This window comes from Schistocerca gregaria, chromosome 3 (assembly GCF_023897955.1).
Source record: "Schistocerca gregaria isolate iqSchGreg1 chromosome 3, iqSchGreg1.2, whole genome shotgun sequence".
NCBI classification, from domain to species: domain Eukaryota; kingdom Metazoa; phylum Arthropoda; class Insecta; order Orthoptera; family Acrididae; genus Schistocerca; species Schistocerca gregaria.
Window position 1 is genome coordinate 259,297,488 of NC_064922.1, and position 26,569 is coordinate 259,324,056.

Below are 26,569 nucleotides of genomic sequence, written 5' to 3' on the forward strand. Positions count from 1 at the left end.
TGGTGAAGCGGATGGTCAGTGGCTCACAGTGCATCTACATATGATACCTACCATGTATTCTAGTGAAGATGGCATAAACCACTAATGATACAATTTGTAGAAATTTTTCACATCATAGTGATCCAACAGGATTCAGGCCAAATGTGTTTCATTTTTTAAAACTGCTATATTAATTCGTGCAGAAAAAAACCTACTTACTACTAATGTTCTGACAAAGTGATGACTATGGGGCAGCCTCAGGAAATGTAATAGTCCTAGCAGCCGACACAACCTTAAAATGAAGAATACCTATTGGCACCAAGTCTGTACCGCAGTTAACTTTAATTTCATATTTTAAATATTTTCCTTGCTTTCTACTTCACAAAAGTGTTAATGTTTCATACACATTTTTGATAATTGTTGTTTTTACAACTGTCAGAATCACATTTGTTAAAAGTTATGAGGATAAAAGTTTGATTTAATTTTCTTGGCCAAGGTATTGTTGTAAAAGTCGATTGAGAAAAATAGTTAGTGTTAAGTGCCTACTTCAAGACAGAAAAACTTATTGGCGGGGTGCTGTTCTTCAATAATAAGATAATCAATATAACTGCTCTTGTTTTTAATATAATTATGCAAAAATGCTGTTGTGAAGACTGGCATGGGAATATTCAAGAAAGACAATGAAACTTGAAAAGCATCAAAGCTTGAAATTCTGGAGAAAAAACATTTATTATTACTAACACAGATTCAGTTACTGAGGTTGTGATACACTGTCATGTCTATGACTATCGCTGTATAATGGAACACCCAACATTCAGCATATTATTGGTCACCTTCAAGGAATCTTGTCTTTTTCAAAGCTGTTGCACATAGTTTTGTTTAACCTGGAATTTTTTCACCAATGATATTTCTACAGGTGTAAGCTGTTGAAGAAAATGGAGGACATAGCTGCAATTTTTAAGACAAAACCATGGTGTAAATATTCACAAAGTGATGTGGCTTGGTAAAGTACGAGTCAGTTCTGACTATGTTGTCAAGCAGGGCTCGATGGATAACACAACTACAGGAACAACGAAATGGCAATCACTTCCAACTAGTGGAGCATACTTATTATCTCATTATTCGGCATGTAGGTACCTTGTAAGGTTTTCTCATGAACAGTCTTCTGTTTTTTTAAATCAAAGAAGATGAGAGAATATCATGAAGAAATGAATCATGTTACATTTAGCAAGTGATTCCCAGAACTACTATTTCCAAATCTAAGATAGTCAATAGATGTTATTTACTAATCTCCTTACCATCCAGTTGTTGTTGCCAATGTATGTGCCATGGCAAAGCGAAAGGAGAAGATGAATGAATGGCTTCAATATCAATGTGAGCAATCATCTCAGAGAGGTGAGGTTTACAGAACTAATCTCTCTCCATAAAGAAAAGTTTCCCACATACAAAATCAATGAACCAGCAAAAAGAGTATGAGAATGTAGTCATTAGTCTACCTCTTACCACTTCCATCTCCCACAAATATAGTTTATATGCGCCAAAACTACAGTTTACATTGCCCGGAATAATAATAAATTTACCCTATCTGCAGTGAAAGCACTCACAAATAAAGTTGATAAGGAGCATCGACTCTGAAGATTTTAAAAAAGGTGTCAGCAATATGCACAGTAATGTGAGAAGAGCAAGTAGAATGAAGCTGTTTTGGAAAATTCAGTAAAGGAGAAGATTATTTCATTAAATAATGACAGTGAGAGGCAGAAGTGACAGAGGCCATGGTACATGCAGCATCTGTGATGGTGACAAGAGTCATGTTGTATTTTATTGTATGTAACTGGTGACCTAGAAACGACAGAGTGGCTTCGTCCCTGCTGTAGCTCTCAGTGGTTCACAACCCAACAACAGGCTACAGCAGTCCACTCACCTCACCGCCTTCCCACACCGAAACCAGGGTTATTGTGCGGTTTGGCCCCCAGTGAGAATCCCCCCTCCCGGGAACATCTCACACCAGACAATTATAACCCCAATGTTTGAGTTGTAGAGTAATTAAGGTGTAAGCGTAAGTGGAGAAAGTGTTTGCACAGCAATTGCCAACATACTTTAACTGAGGCAGAGTAAGGGGAACCAACCTGCATTTGCCGAGGCAGATGGAAAACTGCCTTAAAAACCATCCACAGACTGGCCGGCAAACTGGACCTTGACACTAATCTGCCGGGCGGATTTGTTCTGGGATTTGTGCTGGGGACCAGCATGCCTTCCTCCCTGGAAAGCAGTGCATTAGACCGCACAGCTAACCAGGCGGTCATGTTGGTGGAATTTATTTTCCTCAGTCACCAAAGAAGTGAGGCTTAGGCATATTCCACTGAATGTTTGGAACGCATGGTTTGCAATGGTAAACAGTACAGACCAAAACATTTCTGCAAATTTTGACATTTTAACAAGAGGGCCACTATCAGCAACTAATTTCAAATGAAGCACATCTCAGCAGTTTAGTATATTATCACACAAAATAGATATCAGTAACTATTGCAGTACTGAGGCACTGTTTCTTGCTTTGGTTTTGTTCTTCTTCCCAATAATGGTTGTCCTAATTAAAATAAGTTTTCTCACCACAATAAACAGTACAAATCTTATTTTATGTTAGAAGTATGTATGAGAATCAGAAAAATTAATAACAGGTTAATTATAAACCTAGCAATCCATTTCTTGTAATAAAAACAAATGGGTGAGTGCTTAGCATGTTAGCCCTATCAGAGCATTGCTCCACATCTTCATGTGCTCCTGCTATAGTTTTGAACAACCTGTAGTTCTTTTCACTGTAGATTCCAAGCATATGGAGGACAGTGGAACCTGTAATTTGCGAAGCACAGGAAATTTAAGCTTTGTAAAATCTTTATAGAAGTCCATGATACTAGTCAGTATATTGTGCAACTGTGGTCCACACTGTGAATCCATCAGTTTTAACTGTGATCTAGTTCCAGTACTGTCCAAATGCACAGAAAATGCAAGTGAAAATATTTTCAACATTTCATCTTCTAGAAGTAAATTTAAAATGCATGATGAATGCAATTTAGTAGGTTTTGGTAACTTTCACAATTTCTCTCCCCTCATTTCCAAAATAGATAGTCAGCCTGAGCTCAGGGCAATTACCCCAAAGACAAAATGTTATGTGAACCACCTGTTTGTGGACTGCGTAAACTTTGTTTTGTTCTGTTAGTGTATAACAAAAACATTCTGGATTGAAAGAAAATTCATTGAGGAAGTGGTACAGGATGCACATAAAAACAGCACATTAATAAGCATCTTAGAGAAAAGGACTAAATTAATTGGACAAGCGATTTGGAAATTATATATATCTTTGAAGGAAAAATAGTGTGAGGAAGATCAAGAGGGTGCCCCAGAACATACATATGGTACATCATGATCACTAGAATGAGCTGTAACAATTTCAACCATATGGCACAGATGCAGACGGTGAGAGGCAGAATATGGCTACATCAAGGTGATGTATTTAGTGAATCACAATAGGGTATTGTATAATAAGGAAAATTCAAGTTATATAGGTTACAGAGTCTTTTGCAACTGTAATAAAGCCTCATTACATTAGGCTTCATTAGTCAGAAAAGACAGTATAATCAATACAACTTTTAATATGTGACAATGGAAAAAATAAGGATCAAAACAAAGAAGAGAACAGGAAAATTAATTTGAGAAAACCATAAAATTATGGGACAGAAATGGGGGCATTAATTTATCTTCAGAAGACAAAATATTAATACTGCCAATAAGCACACATAAAAACCACACGAGAGTACCTGTCTTAGTTTTTGGAACTATTAGTGTCTTCCTTGAGGAAGAGACAGGAAGGACAAGTCGCTCAGACCCCAAGCAGAAAGGGTCACTTCTACCAGGAATAGTTATATTGCTGCCCAAGTAGCACAACACTTCTACTTCATTTTGTATAGAATAATATTCCCTTACGTGCACATTAGGATCCATATTCTCCTTGCCATTTAAGTTAATGTATTCATTCGCAGGTAGATTGTCTTCAAAATCATCATCTGCATCCCTGTCATGATTGCTTTGTCCAAATTTAAGAATGTTTGTGTTCTTCTTGAAGTACAATCTGCAATATACAACAGTATAGCACAGGATTATTTTTAACAATAGAGAATTTGAACACACATATCACATTGTCTGCATGATGTGAAAATTTACGTTTGAAAGTTTTTAGTGTCATAGTGAACATCTAGTTCCTTTGTTACTTTACGTGACTCCCATGTATCACGAACTGTCTTCTTTTTTAGCATTATAGTGCCACCTAGTGCAAGTATTTTATAGATATCGTTTGGCACCATGTCAAAAATGTTTTCCACAATTTCTTTCTTCTTCCCTTTCCTGCCTTTCATCTTTGAAACAAAAGCACCTAGAAAAAAAAGAAAGTATTTCTTTAAACTTATATTCTACATTAACTGGATGTAATAGTAAATCAGGAATAATCTTCACATTCAAAGAGACACACAAAATTAATTTATTACCTAAGGTATAATTACGTATCCTAATTGAGTTTCTCATGCAATGGCATTTTCAGTGGAGATTTCTGTCTCAGTACGCTTCGCTACTTGTTGCTCATATCTGTCATGATTTTCAGTAGTAATGCTAATTGTGCAGTAACCCATCGGCTACTGCACCCTCTACTCACAGCAGACATATGCTGCACCACTAAGGCAAGTGCAGTGCGCACCAGCATCCAAATGGTGTGCCTGCAACTATGAGGGTGGTTTGAAAAGTTCTCGGGACGAATAGAAAAAAAGTACTTACGCCACTGAAACTTTTTTTATGTTTCAATGTAGTTCCCTTGTAGATTAATGCACTTGGTCCAATAATGTTTCAGTGCCTTGATCCCATCTCGAAAATGAGTTGCCTCCAGGCCTGCAAAATAGTTGTCAACTCCAGCTATCAATTCTTCGTTTGAAATGAATCTTCGTCCACCAAGAAAAAATTTTCAGTTTTGGAAAGAGATGTAAGTCTGACGGAGCCATATCAGGTGACTAAGGTGGGTGTGGCAACAATTCATACTTTAGTTCATGTAATTTTGCCATGGTGATAGTACGCTTTCGATCCAGTGTCAAGAGCACCCGTCTTGCAGATAATTTTTTTCATTTCTAATTCTTCAATTAAAATGTGATATACCCTTTCAGATGACCTCTGGCAGGCGTGAGCAATTTCACGTAGTTTCAATTGGCGATCCTCCATAACTATTATGTGCACTTTTGGAATGATTTCTGGAATGGTGACACATCTCGGCTGACCACTGTGTGGATCATCATCTAAGCTCTCCTGAGCAAATTTAAATTCATTTGTCCATTTGGCAACAGTTGAAGATCAAGGAGCAAAATCCCTCAGTGTATTCTGGAAATAGGCATGAATCTCCTTTGCTTTCATACCTTTCTTTACAAAGTACTTAAGTCACATGCTGACCTGAACACTTACGGAAGGCCATAACAAGATGTACCAATACCTATTTGATGGCCGGCCAAAATACATGGTGGCATGCCAAACGTTTTGTGTATCCTTGTAAACCCTTCCTTTGACAGGAAAATAACACCACTCAAAATACGGTGGTGCAGTGCATAAAAATTCTGAAGAGGATCCAATGCCCGGCCTGACGGATGGTCAGGTCACCCATGTTGTATCATAAGTATATGTGCCAGAGCACATGTGCTGCAGCAGAGGCAATATGGGAACGGGTGATCGGGAAGCTATCCACTGTGTGTCTTGCCTCCATGTTCAGCTGGGGTGTGAGGTGGGTGGGGGGAACAGTTCCTCCTGGTTGATGAGGGATCAGGGCCCAGGGGAAGCCAGTACAGAGTGTCTGTATTTGCATGTTGCGACATGGGATGAAAATGCAGCTTATAATTGTACCAGTTCAATAACAGAGCTCAGTATTAAAGATGATGAGTGACTTTGTCTGTTAAGGACACCAATGGGCTAAAAATGGGAAAGAGGGCTTATGGTTGTTAATTAAATGAAATTTTCCACCATAAAGGAATGTGAATTTTTTAAAGGCCTCGACAATGACAAGAGCTTCTTTTTACCATACGAACCAAGTTGACTGTTTTCAACACAAAGGCAATAGGCTGTTTGGAGACTTATGAATGGCGATGTTCCAAAACTGCCTCAACCCTTTACTGGGACACATCCATGGCCAGGACTAGATGCTTGCCAGGTTGAAATGCTGCTTCACTTGATGCAGAGTGAAGACTATTCTTAAGTTGCACAAAAGCATTCTGACAGGCTGCAGACCAAACAAAAGGAGCACTTTTCCAAAGCAACAGATGGAAGGGGTGCATGGTAGTAGCTGCACTAGGAATACACTTGTGACAGTATGCCACTTTGCTGAGGAATGCCAGACGTTCTTATAGATTAGATGGATAGGGAAAGGATATTGCACAGCCTGTGGAATGTTTCCAGAATGAGATTTTCACGATTAAAACTGTGTGCCGGACTGAGACTCAAACTCGGGACCTTTGCCTTTCACGGACAAGTGCTCTACCCATTCTGGAAACATTCCCCTGGCTGTGGCTAAGCCAAGTCTCCGCAATATCCTTTCTTTCAGGAGTGCTAGTTATGCAGGGTTCGCAGGAGAACTTCTGTAAAGTTTGGAAGGTAGGAGACGAGGTACTGGCAGAAGTAAAGCTGTGAGGACGGGGCGTCGGTTGTGCTTGGGTAGCTCAGTTGGTAGAGCACTTGCACCTGAAAGGCAAAGGTTCTGAGTTTGAGTAACGGTCCGGCACACAGTTTTAATCTGCCAGGAAGTTTCAACCCAAACACTACTTGTCAATAGGCTAGAGGCCAAAAGGAATATTAACCACAATCAGCTATTTTGATTCCTTATCCAGCAGAATCTGAAGATAGGCTTCGTCTCTTCCAGGCTAGGCAGGAGATGAGTGTCTAAGACTGCCTGTGCAGACCTTTAAATCACCACAGGAGGAGACACAAGGGGCACCAAGGAAGTGGTGTTCACTGTTCCCTCTACTGACTACATTTTTGTCTACATTGACCCATTTGGCTTGTTTGTATTGCAGTTACCTCCTTTCCCTCAGTGCACTAGGCTACTTGTGTTTGGGCTGTATTCTGTCAACAATAGTGACATCACTCCAACCTTCAGATTTGTGGCCTGCTGTGCAAGAGACCTCTAATAACTGTGCAATACTAAAAACGTGTTACGACATAGTTCCTCAAACTGAAGGGCACGTTGATGGACCTCCTAATCAGGGGCCAAATGACTGATTGTGCTTCTAACCCTGATCTCTGCAGAAAACCATGGAGTCTTAGCTGTGACAAACTGCAACACTGGTAGAAATCAACATGCACAGTGACCACATGCATATGCTTGTGGTGATGGGAGCACAGAAAACTACACACACCATCACACAAAAGCGACACTGATTGCTGCAGAGGAGCTAACTGGCACAGTACATGATACATTCGGGGGGTACACAATAAAAAGAGCCTTACAGACCTCTGTGACGACCACCTGGAACACTCAAAAATGTTGGCAAAACTGCTTCTTGTAAGCATCGAAGTCTTCCACTGATTCATCATTACAGGAAACGATGACGGCTGAACAACTGACACCTCTGCCTCATCTGTGACTGACAATCAGTATTTCCTTTTCATCCCATATGGCAGGTCTCCCCTGACCCACAGTTCTGGGTGACTTTCCCAAAATCTACCCCTTTTCCTAGACCTCTCCAGTCTTTTTCCTTCACCCTTCTTCTTTTCCCTTCAAAGGTTCTGCCCGAAGGAGGAGCCACAGCTCCAAAAGATTGCTAGTCACAACAGTCTTTTACGTGTGTATTCTGCCATCACTTGGTGAGTAAATTTTTTATCTATCCAATTAAATAATTTATATTAAAAACAAAGATTCCAAGACTTACCAAGCGGGAAAGCGCTGGTAGACAGGCACAATAAAATAACACACAAACACACACACAAAATTTCTAGCTTTCGCAACCAACGGTTGCTTCTTCGGGAAAGAGGAAAGGATGAAAGGATGTGGGTTTTAAGGGAGAGGGTAAGGAGTCATTCCAATCCCGGGAGTGGAAAAACTTACCTTAGGGGGTGGAAAGGATAGGTATATACTCTCTCACGCGCACGCGCACACGCACACACACATCCATCCATACATATACACACACAAGCAGGCATTAATTAAATAATTTTATCAATAAGTGATTGGTTTCCTTGTTAAAGTTACATAATAGGCATATCCAACATGTTGGCAACAACGGAGACCTTTGAAACTCAGTGTATTCCTTCATTATTGTTCTGACGACTTATGTGCACTGCAGTAATTGTGCTTCTAACCCTGATCTCTGCAGAAAACCATGGAGTCTTAGCTGTGACAAACTGCAACACTGGTAGAAATCAACATGCACAGTGACCACATGCATATGCTTGTGGTGATGAGAGCACAGAAAACTACACACACCATCACACAAAAGCGACACTGATTGCTGCAGAGGAGCTAACTGGCACAGTACATGATACATTCGGGGGGTACACAATAAAAAGAGCCTTACAGACCTCTGTGACGACCACCTGGAACACTCAAAAATGTTGGCAAAACTGCTTCTTGTAAGCATCGAAGTCTTCCACTGATTCATCATTACAGGAAACGATGACGGCTGAACAACTGACACCTCTGCCTCATCTGTGACTGACAATCAGTATTTCCTTTTCATCCCACATGGCAGGTCTCCCCTGACCCACAGTTCTGGGTGACTTTCCCAAAATCTACCCCTTTTCCTAGACCTCTCCAGTCTTTTTCCTTCACCCTTCTTCTTTTCCCTTCAAAGGTTCTGCCCGAAGGAGGAGCCACAGCTCCAAAAGATTGCTAGTCACAACAGTCTTTTACGTGTGTATTCTGCCATCACTTGGTGAGTAAATTTTTTATCTATCCAATTAAATAATTTATATTAAAAACAAAGATTCCAAGACTTACCAAGCGGGAAAGCGCTGGTAGACAGGCACAATAAAATAACACACAAACACACACACAAAATTTCTAGCTTTCGCAACCAACGGTTGCTTCTTCGGGAAAGAGGGAAGGATGAAAGGATGTGGGTTTTAAGGGAGAGGGTAAGGCGTCATTCCAATCCCGGGAGTGGAAAAACTTACCTTAGGGGGTGGAAAGGATAGGTATATACTCTCTCACGCGCACGCGCACACGCACACACACATCCATCCATACATATACACACACAAGCAGACATTAATTAAATAATTTTATCAATAAGTGATTGGTTTCCTTGTTAATAGGCATATCCAACATGTTGGCAACAACGGAGACCTTTGAAACTCAGTGTATTTCTTCATTATTGTTCTGACGACTTATGTGCACTGCAGTAATTGTCGGTGCTAAGGAATATGTTAAAATGAGAATTTAGTGTAACACTGTCACTTCTAGTGCACTCAGTGCAATGCACGACTGGTCATGTAAGATCTTTTCACAGCTTTGAACATAGTGGTTATTATACTTACAACGTTCCTATGGTCCGTGTTCAATATAAATTATCATTTAACTAACGAAGAGCTCTAATGGTTCTTGAATGAAGATCTAGATTTTACAAAAGATGTAGACACTATATCAGACAATGATACTGATGAGGAAGTGGAGGAATTGACTTGTACTGACCATGACACTGAAAGTGAGTCAGACAAAAATGAAGACAATAATTGTCAACCAGGCTCAATTGGTGATTGGTTTTGTGGGAAGAGAGAAAACTTCTAAATGGAGGAAAAGTACTAGCTCTGCCACAAGCAAAGCGAGAAGGAAATGTATTGTAAACATTTTTCCTGGTACTAAGGCTATTGCCAGGGATGTAACAAGTGAGGTTTCTGGATTCCTCAAGCTAATTAACATGGAAATGATCGGCACTATTGTAGAATATAAAAATAAATATATTCAGCTCCAACTAGACTTTTTTGATTATCAGAGACAAAGAGACAAAAAAGAAACAATGAGAAGTGAAATACTGGCACTCCTTGGGTTACTTTATCTCTCCGGAAAGAAGAAAGCTAACCACATGAATGTAGAACTGGAAGAACTGTGATGAGGTACAAGTTGCTTCTATTCTTGCTGCATTGTATTCATCATCATCATCATCATCATCATCATTTAAAACTGATTATGCCTTTCAGCGTTCAGTCTGGAGCATAGCCCCCTTATAAAATTCCTTCATGATCCCCTATTCAGTGCTAACATTGGTGCCTCTTCTGATGTTAAACCTATTACTTCAAAATCATTCTTAACCGAATCCAGGTACCATCTCCTTGGTCTCCCCCGACCCCTCCTACCCTCTACTGCTGAACCCATGAGTCTATTGGGTAACCTTGCTTCTACCATGCGTCTAACATGACCCCACCATTTAAGCCCGTTCGCCCTGACTGCTACATCTATAGAGTTCATTCCCAGTTTTTCTTTGATTTCCTCATTGTGGACACCCTCCTGCTATTGTTCCCATCTACTAGTACCTGCAATCATCCTAGCTACTTTCATATCCGTAACCTCAACCTTGTTGATTTGGTAACCTGAATCCACCCAGCTTTCGCTCCCATACAACAAAGTTGGTCAAAAGATTGAATGGTGCACAGATAACTTAGTCTTGGTACTGACTTCCTTCTTGCAGAAGACAGTAGATCATAGCTGAGCACTCACTGCATTAGCTTTGCTACACCTCGCTTCCAGTTCTTTCACTATGTTGCCATCCTGTGAGAATATGCATCCTAAGTACTTGAAACCATCCACCTGTTCTAACTTCGTTCCTCTTATTTGGCACTCAGTCCATTCATATTTCTTTCCCACTGACATTACTTTCATTTTGGAGACGCTAATCTTCATACCATAGTTCTTACATTTCTGATCTAGCTCTGAAATATTAGTTTAAAAACTTTCAATCGAATCTGCCATCACAACTAAGTCATCCGCATATGCAAAACTGCTTATTTTGTGTTCACATATCTTAATCTCACCCAGCCAGTCTATTGTTTTCAACGTATGATCCATAAATAATATGAACAACAGTGGAGACAGGTTGCAGCCTTGTCTTACCCCTGAAACTACTCTGAACCATGAACTCAATTAACGGTCAACTCTAACTGCTGCCTGACTATCCATGTAAAGACCTTTAATTGCTCGCAAACGTTTGCCTCTTATTCCATAATCTCGTAGAACAGACAATAACTTCCTTCTAGGAACTCGGTCATATGCGTTTTCTAGATCTATAAAGCATAGATACAATTCCCTGTTCCACTCATAAGACTTCTCCATTATTTGCCGTAAGCTAAAGATCTGGTCCTGACAACCTCTAAGAGGCCTAAACCCACATTGATTTTCATCCAATTGGTCCTCAACTAATACTCGCACTTTCCTTTCAACAATACCTGAGGAGACTTTACCCACAACACTGATTAAAGAGATACCTCTGTAGTTGTTACAATCTTTTCTGTTTCCATGTTTAAAGATTGGTGTGATTACTGCTTTTGTTCAGTCTGATGGAACCTGTCCCGACTCCCAGGCCATTTCAGTTATCCTATCTAGCCATTTAAGACCTGACATTACACTGTATTTGATGAGTTCCAACTTAATTTCATCCACCCCAGCTGCTTTATTGCACTGCAATCTATTGACCATTTTCTCCATTTCCTCAAATGTGATCCTATTTCCATCATTCCTATCCCATTCTACCTCTAAATCTGAAACATTACTGATCGTATTTTCACCTACATTGAGCAACTCTTCAAAATATTCCCTCCATCTGCCCAAGGCATCCACAGGATTCACCAGCAGTTTTCCTGACCTGTCCAAAATACTTGTCATTTCCTTCTTACCTCCCTTTCAAAGACTGCTAATTACACTCCAGAATGGTTTTCCAGCAGCTTGACCCATAGCCTTCAACCTCTTTCCAAGGTCTTCCCAAGATTTCTTCTTGGATGCTGCAATTATCTGTTTGGCTTTGTTTCTTTCTTCAACATAACTTTCTCTGTCTACCTGAGTTCTAGTATGTAGCCATCTTTAATACGCCTGCTTTTTCCTCTTACAGGCTGCCTTGACTGTGTCATTCCACCAAGCTGTTTGCTTCATCCTACTTCTACACACTACTGTTCCAAGACATTCTTTAGCCACTTCTAGTACTGTGTCCCTGTACCTTGTCCATTCCTTTTCAAATAACTGTAATTGACTACATTCAACTAACTGGTACCTCTCTGAGATTGCTGTTATGTACTTGTGCCTGATTTCCTTATCCTGAAGTTTCTCCACTCTTATCCTCCTACATATGGACCTGACCTCATGCACTTTCGGCCTCACAACCCCATTTCACTGCAGATTAAATAATGATCAGTGGCATCAAAGAATCCCCTGAATTTCAACGATAAAAGTGCAAGAGAAGAGAGGAGAAGATCTGTTAAGTTGGCTGCAGTACGTTCAATTCTGTATGAATTTGTAACCAATTGCAAACGAATGTACAGCATCAGTGAGTTTGTAACCACTGATGAGAAACTTCAAGCTTTTTTGTGGTCATTGTGGATTTGTGGAATATATCCCCAACAAATCTGCCAAATTGCACTTTGTGATGCAAAAACATTTTTTTACGAGCAGCCTTGAGGTATATTGTGGAAAGCAGCCCAAAGGCCCTTATACAGTCTCGAATTCAGTGTCGGAAATAGTTCACAGTCTTGCGAGTCGTATAGAGGATCCAACAGGATCAGGTATACAAGTTGCCCCTTGGCTGTGTTGCTATTAGGTAAAAGGGTTATGTGTATTGTGACACTAAGAAAATTCCCTTGGAATTCTTGCCTAAGAAAAATAGTGTATCCGGTTCATGGAAATGGAAAAATGGGAAATGGAAAAAATCAAAAGGTTGAGAGAACAGTATTTCTGAAGAATATGGCTTGTGACCTCATGAAACCACTACTAACAGAGCCAAAATTCAGCCTTCTCAAGGACATAGGTACCGGACAACTTCTGATCACATTGAGAAGCATTCAGCTAAGAAACGAGGATGCTGTGTTATTTGTGGAAGGGCAAAGAATATTAACACAACAATAAAGAGTAATTCTTGCAATAGTTTTGTTTGCAGGAACCATACAAGTGTTAGTTACACCTGTGAAAAGTGTCAAGTTACACCTGCAGACTCAGACGACAAGTGATTTGAATCTTGACATTTCTGAAATTACTAAGTAGTGGACATGGCCTATCTATAAGCTGTTATAGTATGGTTTCCGTAGCCATTCACTACCCATATATTACCTTTCAATGCTGGCAACAAAATATAGATTTTTGAGGACCATGTGTTTAGATGTGTATCAACTTTTCTAAATAAAGAATAATTAACAGCCATGTTAAATAACAAACATTCTTTCCCACTATAAGTGAGCAACAGTGTATAGACATTTCTTGGCTAGATATGCAACATTATTTCTTAGTATTTTCCACTGTAACCATAATAAATTATCTGTATTAATTGCACAATAAAATTTATTACTTCGATATTATCAATGTCAGTTTGAGTCACACTATATCTACCTTTAAAAGAAATAAACTAATTAATATCAACACTAGTGTGAACGCTTATGAAAATAACTATAGAACTGAGCAGCAAAAGTGACACACAAACTGTGCCACACGACTGCTCATGCAATAGAAAAACACATGCCTGCTATAGGGTTGAACATTGTAAACATGTATTTTTATTAAAGTGGACAATGTTACAGACAGCCTAGTAAGTATCATAGACACTGCCAGACAGTAGGCAGCATAAAGAATATCTTTGGGAAAAGGGATTTTACAGTCAGCAGTCTCGAATTCAGTGTCGGAAATAGTTCACAGTCTTGTGAGTCGTATAGAGGGATCCAACAGGATCAGGTATACAAGTTGCCCCTTGGCTGTGTTGCTATTAGGTAAAAGGGTTATGTGTATTGTGACACTAAGAAAGAATAAACGAGAAATTCCCTTGGAATTCTTGCCTAAGAAAAATCGTGTATCACTGAGTAAGCCAACACATACAGAGTGCAGAGGTAGTGAGTGAAGTGCAGTATTGACAGATGTAGTTGCATTTGTGTATAGAAACACCTTGAGATGTGACCTTTATCCATTTCACAAAGATTTACTCCTCTCTGTGAGTTCCTCTGGGTAATTCATCATCACATAACGAACATCAATGCATCACACTTTTCCTAACTTGAGAAAGTGTTTACATGAAAGCATGCTTTTTTAAGCATTATTTGAGAACTGTTAGCTTTGAAGGAACACATATTTCCTTGTGGATTTTTGTTGTTTTCTGGTTCATCATCTTCTCATAATAATGCTGGCTGTTGATTGTTGCAGCTTGCCTTAAGATGAAACATATGAGGAAGATTGTTCTAACCAAAGAACACTGTGATTTATTGCTCGAACAGTACATGCACATTGAAGACAAGATACAATACATTCAGCAATACAGAAGTGACTGGTGGAGCCTAGATGAGTCATTCCATGTCAAATCAACACGCTTTAAATAAAAATTTTCCCTCACCCTCTTAGATTTTTCTGAAAGTTGGTATACTTACAGTGGGTGCTGAAGTTAAGAAAAATTCCAAATTTCAATTTTTTACCTCAAACCATTCCTGAAATATGGTATATAAACTTTTCAAAAACCAGCCAAAAATGTGTGAACGGACTTTTTTTAAACTGCCCTAGGAGCAGCCCTAATTTAGCTAGAGTGTGGGGAAGGTGTCATTTTGCAGCATTTTTCATGCTCTTTCCAGTGATGGACAAACATAGCTTCTAATAAATAACCTTTTTCAAAATGGTAATTAATATTTCAATTTAATTTTTTTTACAAAAAGTACATAATTGAAAATTTTCAAAATATTTCCATAACTATTTCATACTGTTGTAAATCACATGGCAAAATATAAATGTGGGATGATGATGGGTTCATTTTTAAAAAACATTATTCCGGACTCTTGTTTTTCACTAACTGCCCTAGTTTGACTAAACTGACCTTTAAGGTAGTATGTCAGTAGAGGACCGTATACATAGGTATACCGTATACATAGGTATAGAGCCCATCAGTTATGAAAGTGTTGAAGAAGAATCTTCTGGATCAGAGACAATCATCCGAGACCAAGACCCTGACTTCACACCAACTTCAGTAGCTGTTAAAACATTTAACACAACACTTCAAGAACTAGGTGAGTCCCCAACTGACAAGAGAAAACTAGCATCTAGGCATTATGCCAAATCAAAAGTGAAGAAAATCTCATCAATGACAAGTAAACTTTTTGTTGCTCCTGAAACCTCTTCGGCAGATACTGGTACTGATGAATCCGTTCTTGAAAATCTTAAAATAAACTTTAAAAATTCTACAAGTAGTGCAAAAAAACTAATGATTCTTACAAGTTTACCTGAAAAGTGGAGTGTCAGGAAAATAATGAGGGAATTTAATGCTCCTAATTACATTGTTTGGCAGTCCAAAAAAATTTTGAAAGAAAGAAGATTCATGGAAGGTCCAAACTCAAAACCAGGGAAGTGTTTACCAACAGAAACAGTCAAAACTGTACATTCATTCTATGAAAATGATGAAGTTATCAGGGCAATGCCAGGTATTAAAAATTGTGTGGCAATTACAGAAACAAGTGGAAATAAAACAAAAATATCAAAAAGACTTATTTTGTGTAACCTTAAAGAAGCTTACAAACATTTTAAAGACAGGTTTCCTAACATATAAATAGGTTTCTCCAAATTTGCTGAGTTGCAACCAAAACATTGTGTATTAGCTGGCTGGAGTGGCACACACACTGTCTGTGTGTGCACAACTCACCAAAACATAAAATTAATGATAGAAAATGCCAAACTAAATACAGTAACAAACAGCAACTTAAACAATTATAAGCAGTGCATTGCAAAAATGCTTTGCAACCCATTATCAGTTGATTGCAACATGGGAAACTGTGAATACTGGCCAGGAGAAACTGTCATACGTAAAATTTTAAAAGGCTCTTTTCATGAAAACTTAATTGAACAAGTTCAGTTCTGACAGTGGATGTCAGTTGACTGATGTAATCTGGAAATTTTTCAGAAAACTTCTGAAGAATTCATAGATTTATTTTGTAGTAAGATGTCGACTTTGATTCGAGATGACTTCGTTGCCAAGCAACAACGAACATTCCTTAACTCCACAAGAGAAAACCTTATGGAATCTGAATTTGTTGTCATATGTGATTTTTCAGAAAATTATAATATAGTTGTACAGGATGAAGCTCAGAGTTTCCACTGGACAAGACAACAGATTACCATTCATCCTTTTGTTATATATTACAAACAGGAAGACAAAATTGAGCATATGTGCTTTGTCACTGTTTCTGATTGCCTGGAGCACAATACAACTGCAGTTTACACCTTTCAAAAGAAGCTAATTTCATATCTAACAAATAAATTTCAAAAGATTCCAAAAAAGATATACTATTAATCTGACGGTTCTGCCGCTCAGTATAAAAATAAGAAAAACTTCCTGAACCTTTGCCTTCACGAGGAAGACTTCAACATAAAAGCTGAGTGGTACTTTTCAGCCACAGCACATGGGAAAGGGCTTTGTGATGGAGTAGGGGGTTCAGTAAAGAGACTGCAGCTCGTGCAAGTTTGCAAAGGCCATACCAGAACCAGATCCAAACCGTACGAGATCTATTTGAGTGGGCAGTAGATAATATCACAAATGTTGATTTTGCATATTCCACTCAAGAAGACTACGCTGCTTCAGAAATATTCTTAAAAAGCCGACTTGAACAGGCGTTGACAATCAAAGGAACACAGCAATTTCACACTTTCATTCCCAACACTACATCAAAATTAATAGTCAAATACTTCTCAGGTGATATGCAGAGTTGGGAGAGGGAAGTAACTATATCACCAGACAAACTGAAGTTACAAGATGTATCAGGCTATGTCACCACAGTATGTGGCAGAAACTGATGGCTTGGGTACATTTTAGAAAAAAAAATAAAAAACTTGATTAAGTGAAAATAACTTTTCTTCATCCATGTGGACCAGCTAAGTCATTCTCTTATCCTGCACATGCAGATGTCCTGTGGGTGTCAGTTGTGGATGTTCTCACAAAAGTGTATCCATTTACTCCGACAGGGAGAACATACATTCTTAATGAAAGTGATGTAAACCAAACCCAGTCAGATTTCTTAAAATGTAATATGTGAAGTTCCAAGACAATTTATTGGGAAACTGCTTTCAACTCAAAACTTAATTTTTGTCTCAGGTTAGTGTTAATGTATATTTTATAGAAAGTTGTTTCAAAATTATTGTTAGTACCTATTGTGTTAAATTTAGCTATGTACAGATACCTGTTACTCAAAAACAAGCATTATGTATTTAATTTGTTTAATAGTTCCATTTCAAACATCATGGACCAAAACTATTACGTAAATACTTGTATTTATTCATACTTTATTTCAGTTTGTAGTTAAATGCTCAATTTCTTGTTTTTGTTATATCGGTTAATATACTGTCAGTAAAGTTGTATGAAATTAAAATAAGCAATCAACTTAATTATAAAATATGCTGATTAGTTTTGGTTTAATAAGGTGATGTTTTGATATTTCTAATACTTTTTTTTACTTACCTTTCAGTATATTTTAAAGATATTCCTGTTTGTTAAAGGTCAATTTGGTCGACCTAGGGCTGTTAGTGAAAAATAAGGGTCCGGAATAATTTTTTTTAACATTATTATCATCATCATCCCAGATTTATATTTTGCCATGTGATTTACAATAGTACGAAGTAGTTATGGAAATATTTTGAAAATTTTCAATTATGTACTTTCGTAAAAAAATTAAATCAAAATGTTAATTAATATTTTGAAAAATGTTATTAATTAGAAGCTATGTTTTGTTGTATATCCCTGGAGAGAGCATGCAAAATGCTGCAAAATGACACCTTTCCCAGTTCTCTAGCTCAATTAGGGCAGCTCCTAGGACAATTTAAAAAAGTCCGTTCACAACATTTTTGGCTGGTTTTTGAAAAGTTTACATAGCCATATTTCAGGAATGGTTTGAGATTAAAAAAAAATGAAATTTGGTATTTTTCTTAGTCTCAGTGCCCACTATAAGTATACCAACTTTCAACAAAATCTAAGAGGGTGAGGTAAATAGGTGTGTTGATTTGACACAGAATGACTCAGTTCCAAGAGGGGGAGCAGCTGGCAGGCTGCATAAATAACTGCTGTCATATTAGCAGCCTGCGTAGCCTCTAGTGGGTGAATCAAGCACAAACTTCAGGTGCTATGAACTATGAAGCGGTGCACAAGTAACTGGTAGTTACAGCACTCTTCTTCCTTTGTGAAGAAGTGATCACTGTGCTCACATCCATTTCTTCAGTGGTTGATGCAGGTTATTGAGTCTTGTGACACACTGCCACTGGTGTGTAGGGTCAGAAATGGTGCGAGCATTGACAGGTGTGATCCCCGCCCCCCTGTGAGAGGCCATATGGTAGGACAGCCAATGCTGACACAACGTCCATTTCTACATCCAAGTCCAACCACACGGAGGTTGTGGTGGAGGCAGCATCGGCTGCAATGGTGGTGGCGGCAGCAGCAGCGGAGGCATCGATCGCAACAGAATGGAAGCTAGGGTCCTGCCGTGCCCCCCCCCCCCCCCCCAGCACTATATGCAAGTCTTTGTACACTATGCTCCTCGACATTATTTCCTGTTGTGCTGTTTGCCATACCAAAATAGACTGGCATTTGGCCTACATTACCAATTTGATAAGGTAAATAACAATATTTGCGCTGATGCTGGATAACACGACACTGGAAAGATATAAAATTGTTTTTGTAAGCTTGAGGTGGTTTTTGCACAACTCTAGTTCTGCAATTAGATTGTTGTGTTTCATAAATCATCAAACTCACCCATACAAAACTTTAAATTCCATGTTTCTTTCACATGATATTTTGCACTTCAGTTTCAATCATTTTAGTTGTGGTCAAATATCCACATTCCCTCTTATGAAGTAGAAATTCAAACATGTCTTTTTTACCTATCTGGACATGTGCTCATTTGCCCTCCACTATTCAGACTGCTGTATATAAGAGTTTCTCTTCACTTGTTTTTTTTTCATCTATATGAAATGTACATCCTGTTTCTAACTTTTGGTGTTCCTTTGCATAATGCATATTGATAAGTTGAAGTTGCTCAATTGTTATGTAGGGGCGTCAAGATAATTTAGTGCCTGCATTATGTATGTAATGGCAGTAACACCACAGTTTAACATGGCAGCACTTCGTAATTGGAAGCAAATTTAGTAGTGAGGACTATATTTGAGACTTATCTTTCCCTATAACCTTGGGTCAAGAGTTTAGATGCAACCAATACTTGCATGCACCCTATATTTGTGCAAAAACTTTTCAAGACATTTGTACTGCCTCTGTGACAAGGAGTTAGGGGGATCAGTTCCTGAGAAAGAAAAGGGTGAACTTTAATGAAGACTGACTTGTACTATACCAAAGAACTGCTCTTAAACATTCACCAAAATTTATTTTCATAATCTTTCTAATATAAGGCAAATTAAACCTCCATGATGAATTATTCACTTATTACAAAATTTATAATGCCTAAACAAGCAAGGTAAAGTTAAAAATACAGTGTCACCCACTGAAAACAATGCACAGACAACTGACAAATATGCACAAAATGTGTTATTAGAGGAGAGAAAGGAATACCAAAAAATATGCAACCTATCTTCATCATAAACAGGAACTCAATGTGAATAACCTCAGCATATTAAATATTCCAATGTAATACAAAATGTAGAGTTCACCATCAACAAAAGCAAAGTTAAAAAAAAAATCCATGCAAAATAAATATTTTAGCCATTTTAAACTAGTCACATAATGAAAACAAATTGTACCTTGCTTCCTTGGCAGCTTCCAGTGTGATGGTCCAGCCCACAGCTGTAACTGCTCCATATTAAAATAAGAATATTCCAAAGGCTTTGCTGACAAATGCTTTGTTATATCAATAATCCTATCACGTGGTCTCTCTGATATACAAGCTGCTACACCAACAGCTGACTGGCAGTCATTCTCTGCCTCATCATCATCAGAACAAAATCCTATGACAAAACAAATGTTCAATTACGTTAGTTAGTTTGTTACTTATTCAAAAAACGAAGTCCAAAATTAATGTTAAGGTGTGGAATGTGTTGATTAACTTTTTCCATCATCATATGTCCATTAAAGGTCTGCAGTTGTAAATCGATGCTTTTGACACATAAAACACTTGTTGTTGTTGTTACTTACATAATAACTATGACTGATAGTATCACATTAAGAAATAAGAGAAACATGTCACTTATGCCATCTAAAACCTGGCTGTATACAGCTTTCCCCTAGCTACTTCCTTCTATAAGAAAGATCAGTAGTGTGAACAAGTTGCCAAATCAAGCTCAAGCAACCTTCATCCCATTTTAAACACGTTCATAATAATATTTCATTTCTCTGACTGTAACACCAGTAGTCTCATTACGGTGTTGTTTGTTTATTCCTTTTAAACTCACTGCAAATATTAATTTCTAAATGTCGCTTACTCTCAAACTAGCATGAATAGTCAATAACAAAATTCACAACATATGTTCTGTGAGAAAACTGTCGTTCCATCAGAATATTTCTTACTCAGAATGAGAGAACATAAGGCATGGAATACAACAAGGTTCTGCACCATGTCAGCCCCTGTTTTTCCTACCTATTTAAATTATCTTCAATGGCTTAAAAACAGTTTCTACATCACAATGTACTGTGATAACACCAGAAAGTAATCACAGAATGAAAGTCCATCCTAATACACAATCTAGATGACAACTCAACAGTCCTACAACTGCTTCACAGTAAACACTAAATTTTGATTTCAAAAGGACTAGTATTGTGAGGTTTAAAGCAAGTAAAAATGTTTGGCTATTAACAGAAATAGACACTGATGCTCAAGCATTAATGAAACAACACGAGTAAAATTCCTTGGTATCTAGCTAGGTAGCAGGCTAGAGTGAAGGAAAGTCACAAGATAATACAATTAAGAAACTCGGTTTTATGCATTTTGCACATTATGTTTGTTTGAAGAGATGAGTTTGGCCCACCTCCTGAAAGAAGGCAGAAGCTCCACCACATGCAGAAGCGACAACTTCGGATCCCAACACATATGGGCAGGCCACATGATAAGCAAATGTGAGATATAAGAAGTGCTAAGGGATGGAGTGAGGACTGCAGCTGGCATGCAACTAATGACCATGTCAACAGAACACTGCTTTGGGCCTAAAATTTCTGTCTACTGTTAATGATAACAGGATTAGGGATTGTATTTATTGGTGTTGTTTATGAACTTGGTTCTGTCCAAAATATTTTCCTCAAGTCCATGATTACTCACCAAGTGCTGGATCATGACAGCCAACTTGGACTTTATATTCCGCATGACTTATGTAGTGCGTCATTCTTTCCCCCTGTACAACAAATGCTGCACACTGTTGTATATAGCCAATAAACCTAAATTTTATCAGTGGCAATAAGGCAACAATATCACCTCGTTCTAGAATATCACTAAAATCTGGTGCAACAGTGTGTGCAGAAGAGTAATGATGGATCCAATTTTTTTATGGAAATGTGGCAGCAGTAAATAGTGTCCCAACAGCAATACCCAGTGCAACTACAGCATGAACAGCAGTTCTTAAAATAGTTAATGCAACACAAGGACAAACTGCCACTTCAAATACCACATATTTAGTAGGAGGTGAAAAGATGACAACAGCTTTCCTCAGTTGCTGCTTCATATCAAAGAGCAGAGAATGTATGGTGGTCAATATTGCTTTACAGTGCTTTTGCTTTCTATCTACTAACCTAAAATGTTATCACTGCTTTGAAAATGGCAGCTACTATCCAGAACTTTAAAGTCTTGGAAGTTTGAAATTGTTACCATTGTGTGATCATTCTAGGAGCAAAAATGTCATGCTGTTGCTGTTCATTAAAAATTTTTCATTGTTGCACACACAAAAAACAATCTTATGCTGCCTGGGCAAAGCCTAACATACTTTGTTTTTCTGCTGTTTCTGACCTTTGTTTACAAGCATTTCAGATAGACAATCCCATTCTTGAGGAAATATAGCATATGAGGTGTCTAGGATGGCACCACATTTTTTTGTCCAAAAATGATTATGTGTTCTGTAAACTCCACACCCCTTTCTTACAGAAACTCACAAGGTCGAGTCTGTTCAGTTCTGCTCGTTGTCAGTCTTCCATGCAGACTTGCAAATGGCACCCCATATAGCAAATCTACTGTAGCTCCCACTATAATTTACCAATATCATTGGACACTTCAGTCATATTGGTTCAGGCAGACCCATCAACCCAAACCCGACAAGTGTGCAACAGTTGTTTCCAGCACCAATTAAATTCTCGTTGTCCTCACATAGAGGGACAATACTGTTGTTGGAGTACTGTCAGCCATGTTTCCACTGTCTGTTAGAAACTGTTACCACTAACTGGCTAAGATACTTGGTGAGTAACTAGAAGAAATTTATTCAGAAATTTAAAGAGTAGGTCTCATTTTTAATGAAATGTCAAACAATGATGGGTTCTTTGTTTGATTTTCATACATCCGGAACCCCAGAGACTTGAAGAAATTGTATGACAGTGGCTATAGCAGTGAATAAAAAAACTGTAATGAGATACTGTTAAGCAAACATTAATCATAAAGCTTAAGATTAATTTTTATGCAGAAACAGCGAATTTAATTCAATAGTATTTTAATCATGTCAAAATAGAAATACTAATTTTCATTGTTAAGGGAGAATGAGTAAGTTGCAATGTGGACATGGTCCTGCAGCAACATCTAGCCCCTACTCTGTCTCCTGGTTGGAACACGGTCAATATCATCAGCCACTCCATTACTGTCCATACCAACTTATTTCTGAGGTTGGGAGTACCTTATATATTGTGAAGACAATTCAGTTATTGCTAGAATTCAGATATCAATACTTCAGGATTTCTTGTTCCTGGGATCATCAGCAGATGGTGTCCTATTTCCCACAAAAATAAAAATATCTCTGGTGCAGGCACCACTATATCAAAGTAATAAATTTACATGGTCTCCAACATTTGTATGGGCAGACTGTATGATCAGCAAACAAAAGATATGAAAACTGCCATGAGATGGAATGGCTTGAAAATGACAAGCTCTGTGTCAGCTGCACAGGAGAGACAGAGCTGATCATTTTTAAGGAGGGCTACTTTGGACCTCAGTTTGCGGCATATACTGTATTTAATGGCAATGGGATTACAAATTTGGCTCATTGTGACACTGCTGTTGATGGATTTGATGAGTGAGTATTGACTTGACTTTCACCTATTGAAAAAAACAAAGTGATACTTCATGGAGTCCAGCCGATTCTGGGACTTTGTATTCCACACTATTCGTGAAGTGTAGTAAAAATATTGTAAAAAGTATATCACTGAACATCTTGTAGGTAATTCTTCAAAGGGTTCTTTCACTCTTTTCTGAGGATGCTGATATTTGATGCTAATAGCACACAGCAACTTTAACTTGATTGTTACTTAGACAAGTCACAAAAATAATATTTTTGAGTAACAACTTATCTACGTTCGAGAAGTGAAAGTTACTTTTAGCTGCATGATTAGCAGAAATGTTCACTGTAAGCAGAACTTCATTCATGTGACATGTAGATAACAAATGTTGTAAAATAACTATCAATGTGGTCCTGTACATGTTTTGCTAACAGTAGGGCATAAACAACAGCTAATCTCATTTCACATATGAAACAGGGCCTATTTTCAGAGTAGCACCCTGCTGCTAATTTTGTTATGCCAAAAACGTTTTAGTACACATAGTTAATGCCAGTTTAACTACATTTAATTGCCAATGCTATTTCTGGAAGCAGATCATCTTTGTTAATCATTGTCGGCTTTGTTCACATCCCTGAAGATTCACTTCCATTATAGGATCTATGGAAAATGGTGAAGACATAAATAAATGCTGTAGGATCTTGTTTAAAGTAAGACAGAGAAAATTCAGTGTACGAATATGGATTTAGTTCATACTCATGTGCCACACAGTCTTTAGCATGCATATTTTGTTTTTCCACATTTTGGAATATACTTTTGGGAAACAGGAACAGTTACAGATAATCTTAATATTATTCTGCGAATAATCTATAATCTTCTAGCAATTTTCTGTATACTCATCATACCATTACACTCAGCTTCTGCTTCTCCATTTATTTTGTGATCTATTATTTCAGTCTGCACCTTTTCACTAAACTGAGAAGCTGCAGAACATGGAATCAGTCCCATGTAGCTAATTTTGCCTTTGTCTGCAATATCATGTCCTTCTGAAAAATCAGCAGGCTCACAGTTGTAGGAGCTGATGTGCATTTCTTTTAGACCTGCAAAGGTAATATCATGCCAATTATGGAGCTGTCATCTTTCTATATTAGAATCACTAAAGTTACTTCCTAGTTTCACATTAAGATAAATACTCAGAAACTCACCTTTTTAACAATGTTTTTTAATTCCTATAAATTTCACAAAACTTAAAAGAAATGTATTCCGTTTGTGTGTCATTACACACAATTTAATTTCATAATGGCAATAACATTATTTACAATGTACAAGTCAGGGAGAAACATAAATTCATTGCTTGTGTGTGTGTGTGTGTGTGTGTGTGTGTGTGTGTGTGTGTGTGTGTGTGTGTGTGTGTGCGCGTGTTTTATTCCAATCTGTCTTTATTTGCAACAGGGAGTTGTAACTTCTCTCTCTTCTAAGAAGTCTAAAAGTTGAAGTCAAAATGTATGGTGTGTGGAAGTATGAATATTCACATGTAAGTGCATAATTTCAGAGGCTCAAATAAATAACATTAGGCATAGTTCCATTAAATTAGACAACATCGGCTCTTAGCAATAACAAATAATGCCATGTACATAATTCAGGTTATATGTATATGGGCTTAAATGAATTTTGGTGACTGTTTCTAACTTAATTCTGCAGCTGAAAGAATCACTTTTTGTGGAGGAAGAAAGGAAAGCAATGCTACTGATTTTAATTTTACTACCAATAAACATCCATATGTAATAGGATTTAAGAAGGTAAACAAACTAAGCACGCATTTTGTTTAAGTTACAAACAACATACAGGGTGGTCCATTGATAGTGACCAGGTCAAATATATCACGAAATAAGCATCAAACGAAAAAATTACAAAGAACAGAACTTGTCTAGCTTGAAGGGGGAAACCAGATGGCACTATGGTTGGCCCGCTAGATGGCGCTGCCATAGGTCAAACGGGTATCAACTGCGTTTTTTAAAATAGGAACCCCCATTTTTGTTACATATTCGTATAGTACGTAAAGAAATATGAATGTTTTAGCTGGAGCACTTTATTTGCTTTGTGATAGATGGCGCTGTAATAGCCACAAACGTGTAAGTAGGTGGTATCACGTAACATTCTGACAGTGTGGACGGTATTTGCTTCATGATACATTACCCGTGTTAAAATGGACTGTTTACCAATTGCGGAAAAGGTCGATATCGTGTTGATGTATGGCTATTGTGATCAAAACGCCCAACAGGCGTGTGCTATGTATGCTGCTCAGTATCCTGGACATCATCATCCAAGTGACCGGACCGTTCGACATATAGTTATGTTATTTAAGGAAACAGGAAGTGTTCAGCCACATGTGAAATGTCAACCACGACCTGCAACAAATGATGATACCAAGTAGGTGTTTTAGCTGCTGTCACGGCTAATCCGCACATCAGTAGCAGACAAATTGCGCAAGATTCGGAAATCTCAGAAACGTCGGTGTTGAGAATGCTACATCAACATTGACTGCACCCGTACCGTATTTCTATGCACCAGGAATTGCATAGCGATGACTTTGAACGTTGTGTACAGTTCTGCCACTGGGCACAAGCGAAATTATGGAACAATGACAGGTTTTTTGCATGCGTTCTATTTAGCAACAAAGCGTCATTCACCAACAGCGGTAACGTAAACCGGCATAATATGCACTATTGGGCAACAGAAAATCCACAATGGCTGCGACAAGTGGAACATCAGTGACCTTGGCGAGTTAATGTATGTTGCGGCATTATGGGAGGAAGGATAATTGGCCCCCATTTTATCTAGGGCAATCTACATTGTGTAATGTACACTGATTTCCTACGTAATGTTCTACCAATGTCACTGCATGACAGAATGGTGATGTACTTCCAACGTGATGGATGTCCGGCACATAGCTTGCGTGGGGTTGCGGCGGTATTGAATAGAATATTTCATGACAGGTGGATTGGTTGTCGAAGCACATACACCAGATCTGATGTCTCCGGATTTCTTTCTCTGGGGAAAGTTGAAGGATATTTGCTACCGTGGTCCATCGACAATGCCTGACAACATGTGTCAGCGCATTGTCAATGCATGTGCAAACATTACGGAAGGCGAACTACTCGCTGTTGAGAGGGATGTCGTTACATGTATTGCCA

The 26,569-nt window shown here is 38.2% G+C and overlaps 1 protein-coding gene across 1 annotated transcript in view; it reads right to left on the minus strand.

The window, feature by feature from the left end:
• Nucleotides 1–223: 223 nt before the first annotated feature.
• Nucleotides 224–26,569, minus strand: part of LOC126355331 (condensin complex subunit 2-like) — a 59,318-nt gene continuing 32,972 nt past the window's right edge. The window contains exons 4-8 of the mRNA XM_050005626.1: nucleotides 24,281–24,475; nucleotides 19,940–20,143; nucleotides 4,195–4,402; nucleotides 3,958–4,102; nucleotides 224–271 (exon numbers count right to left, since the gene is read on the minus strand). Coding sequence (XP_049861583.1) covers nucleotides 224–271; nucleotides 3,958–4,102; nucleotides 4,195–4,402; nucleotides 19,940–20,143; nucleotides 24,281–24,475 — 800 coding nt within the window. The remainder of the gene's footprint in view (nucleotides 272–3,957; nucleotides 4,103–4,194; nucleotides 4,403–19,939; nucleotides 20,144–24,280; nucleotides 24,476–26,569) is intronic.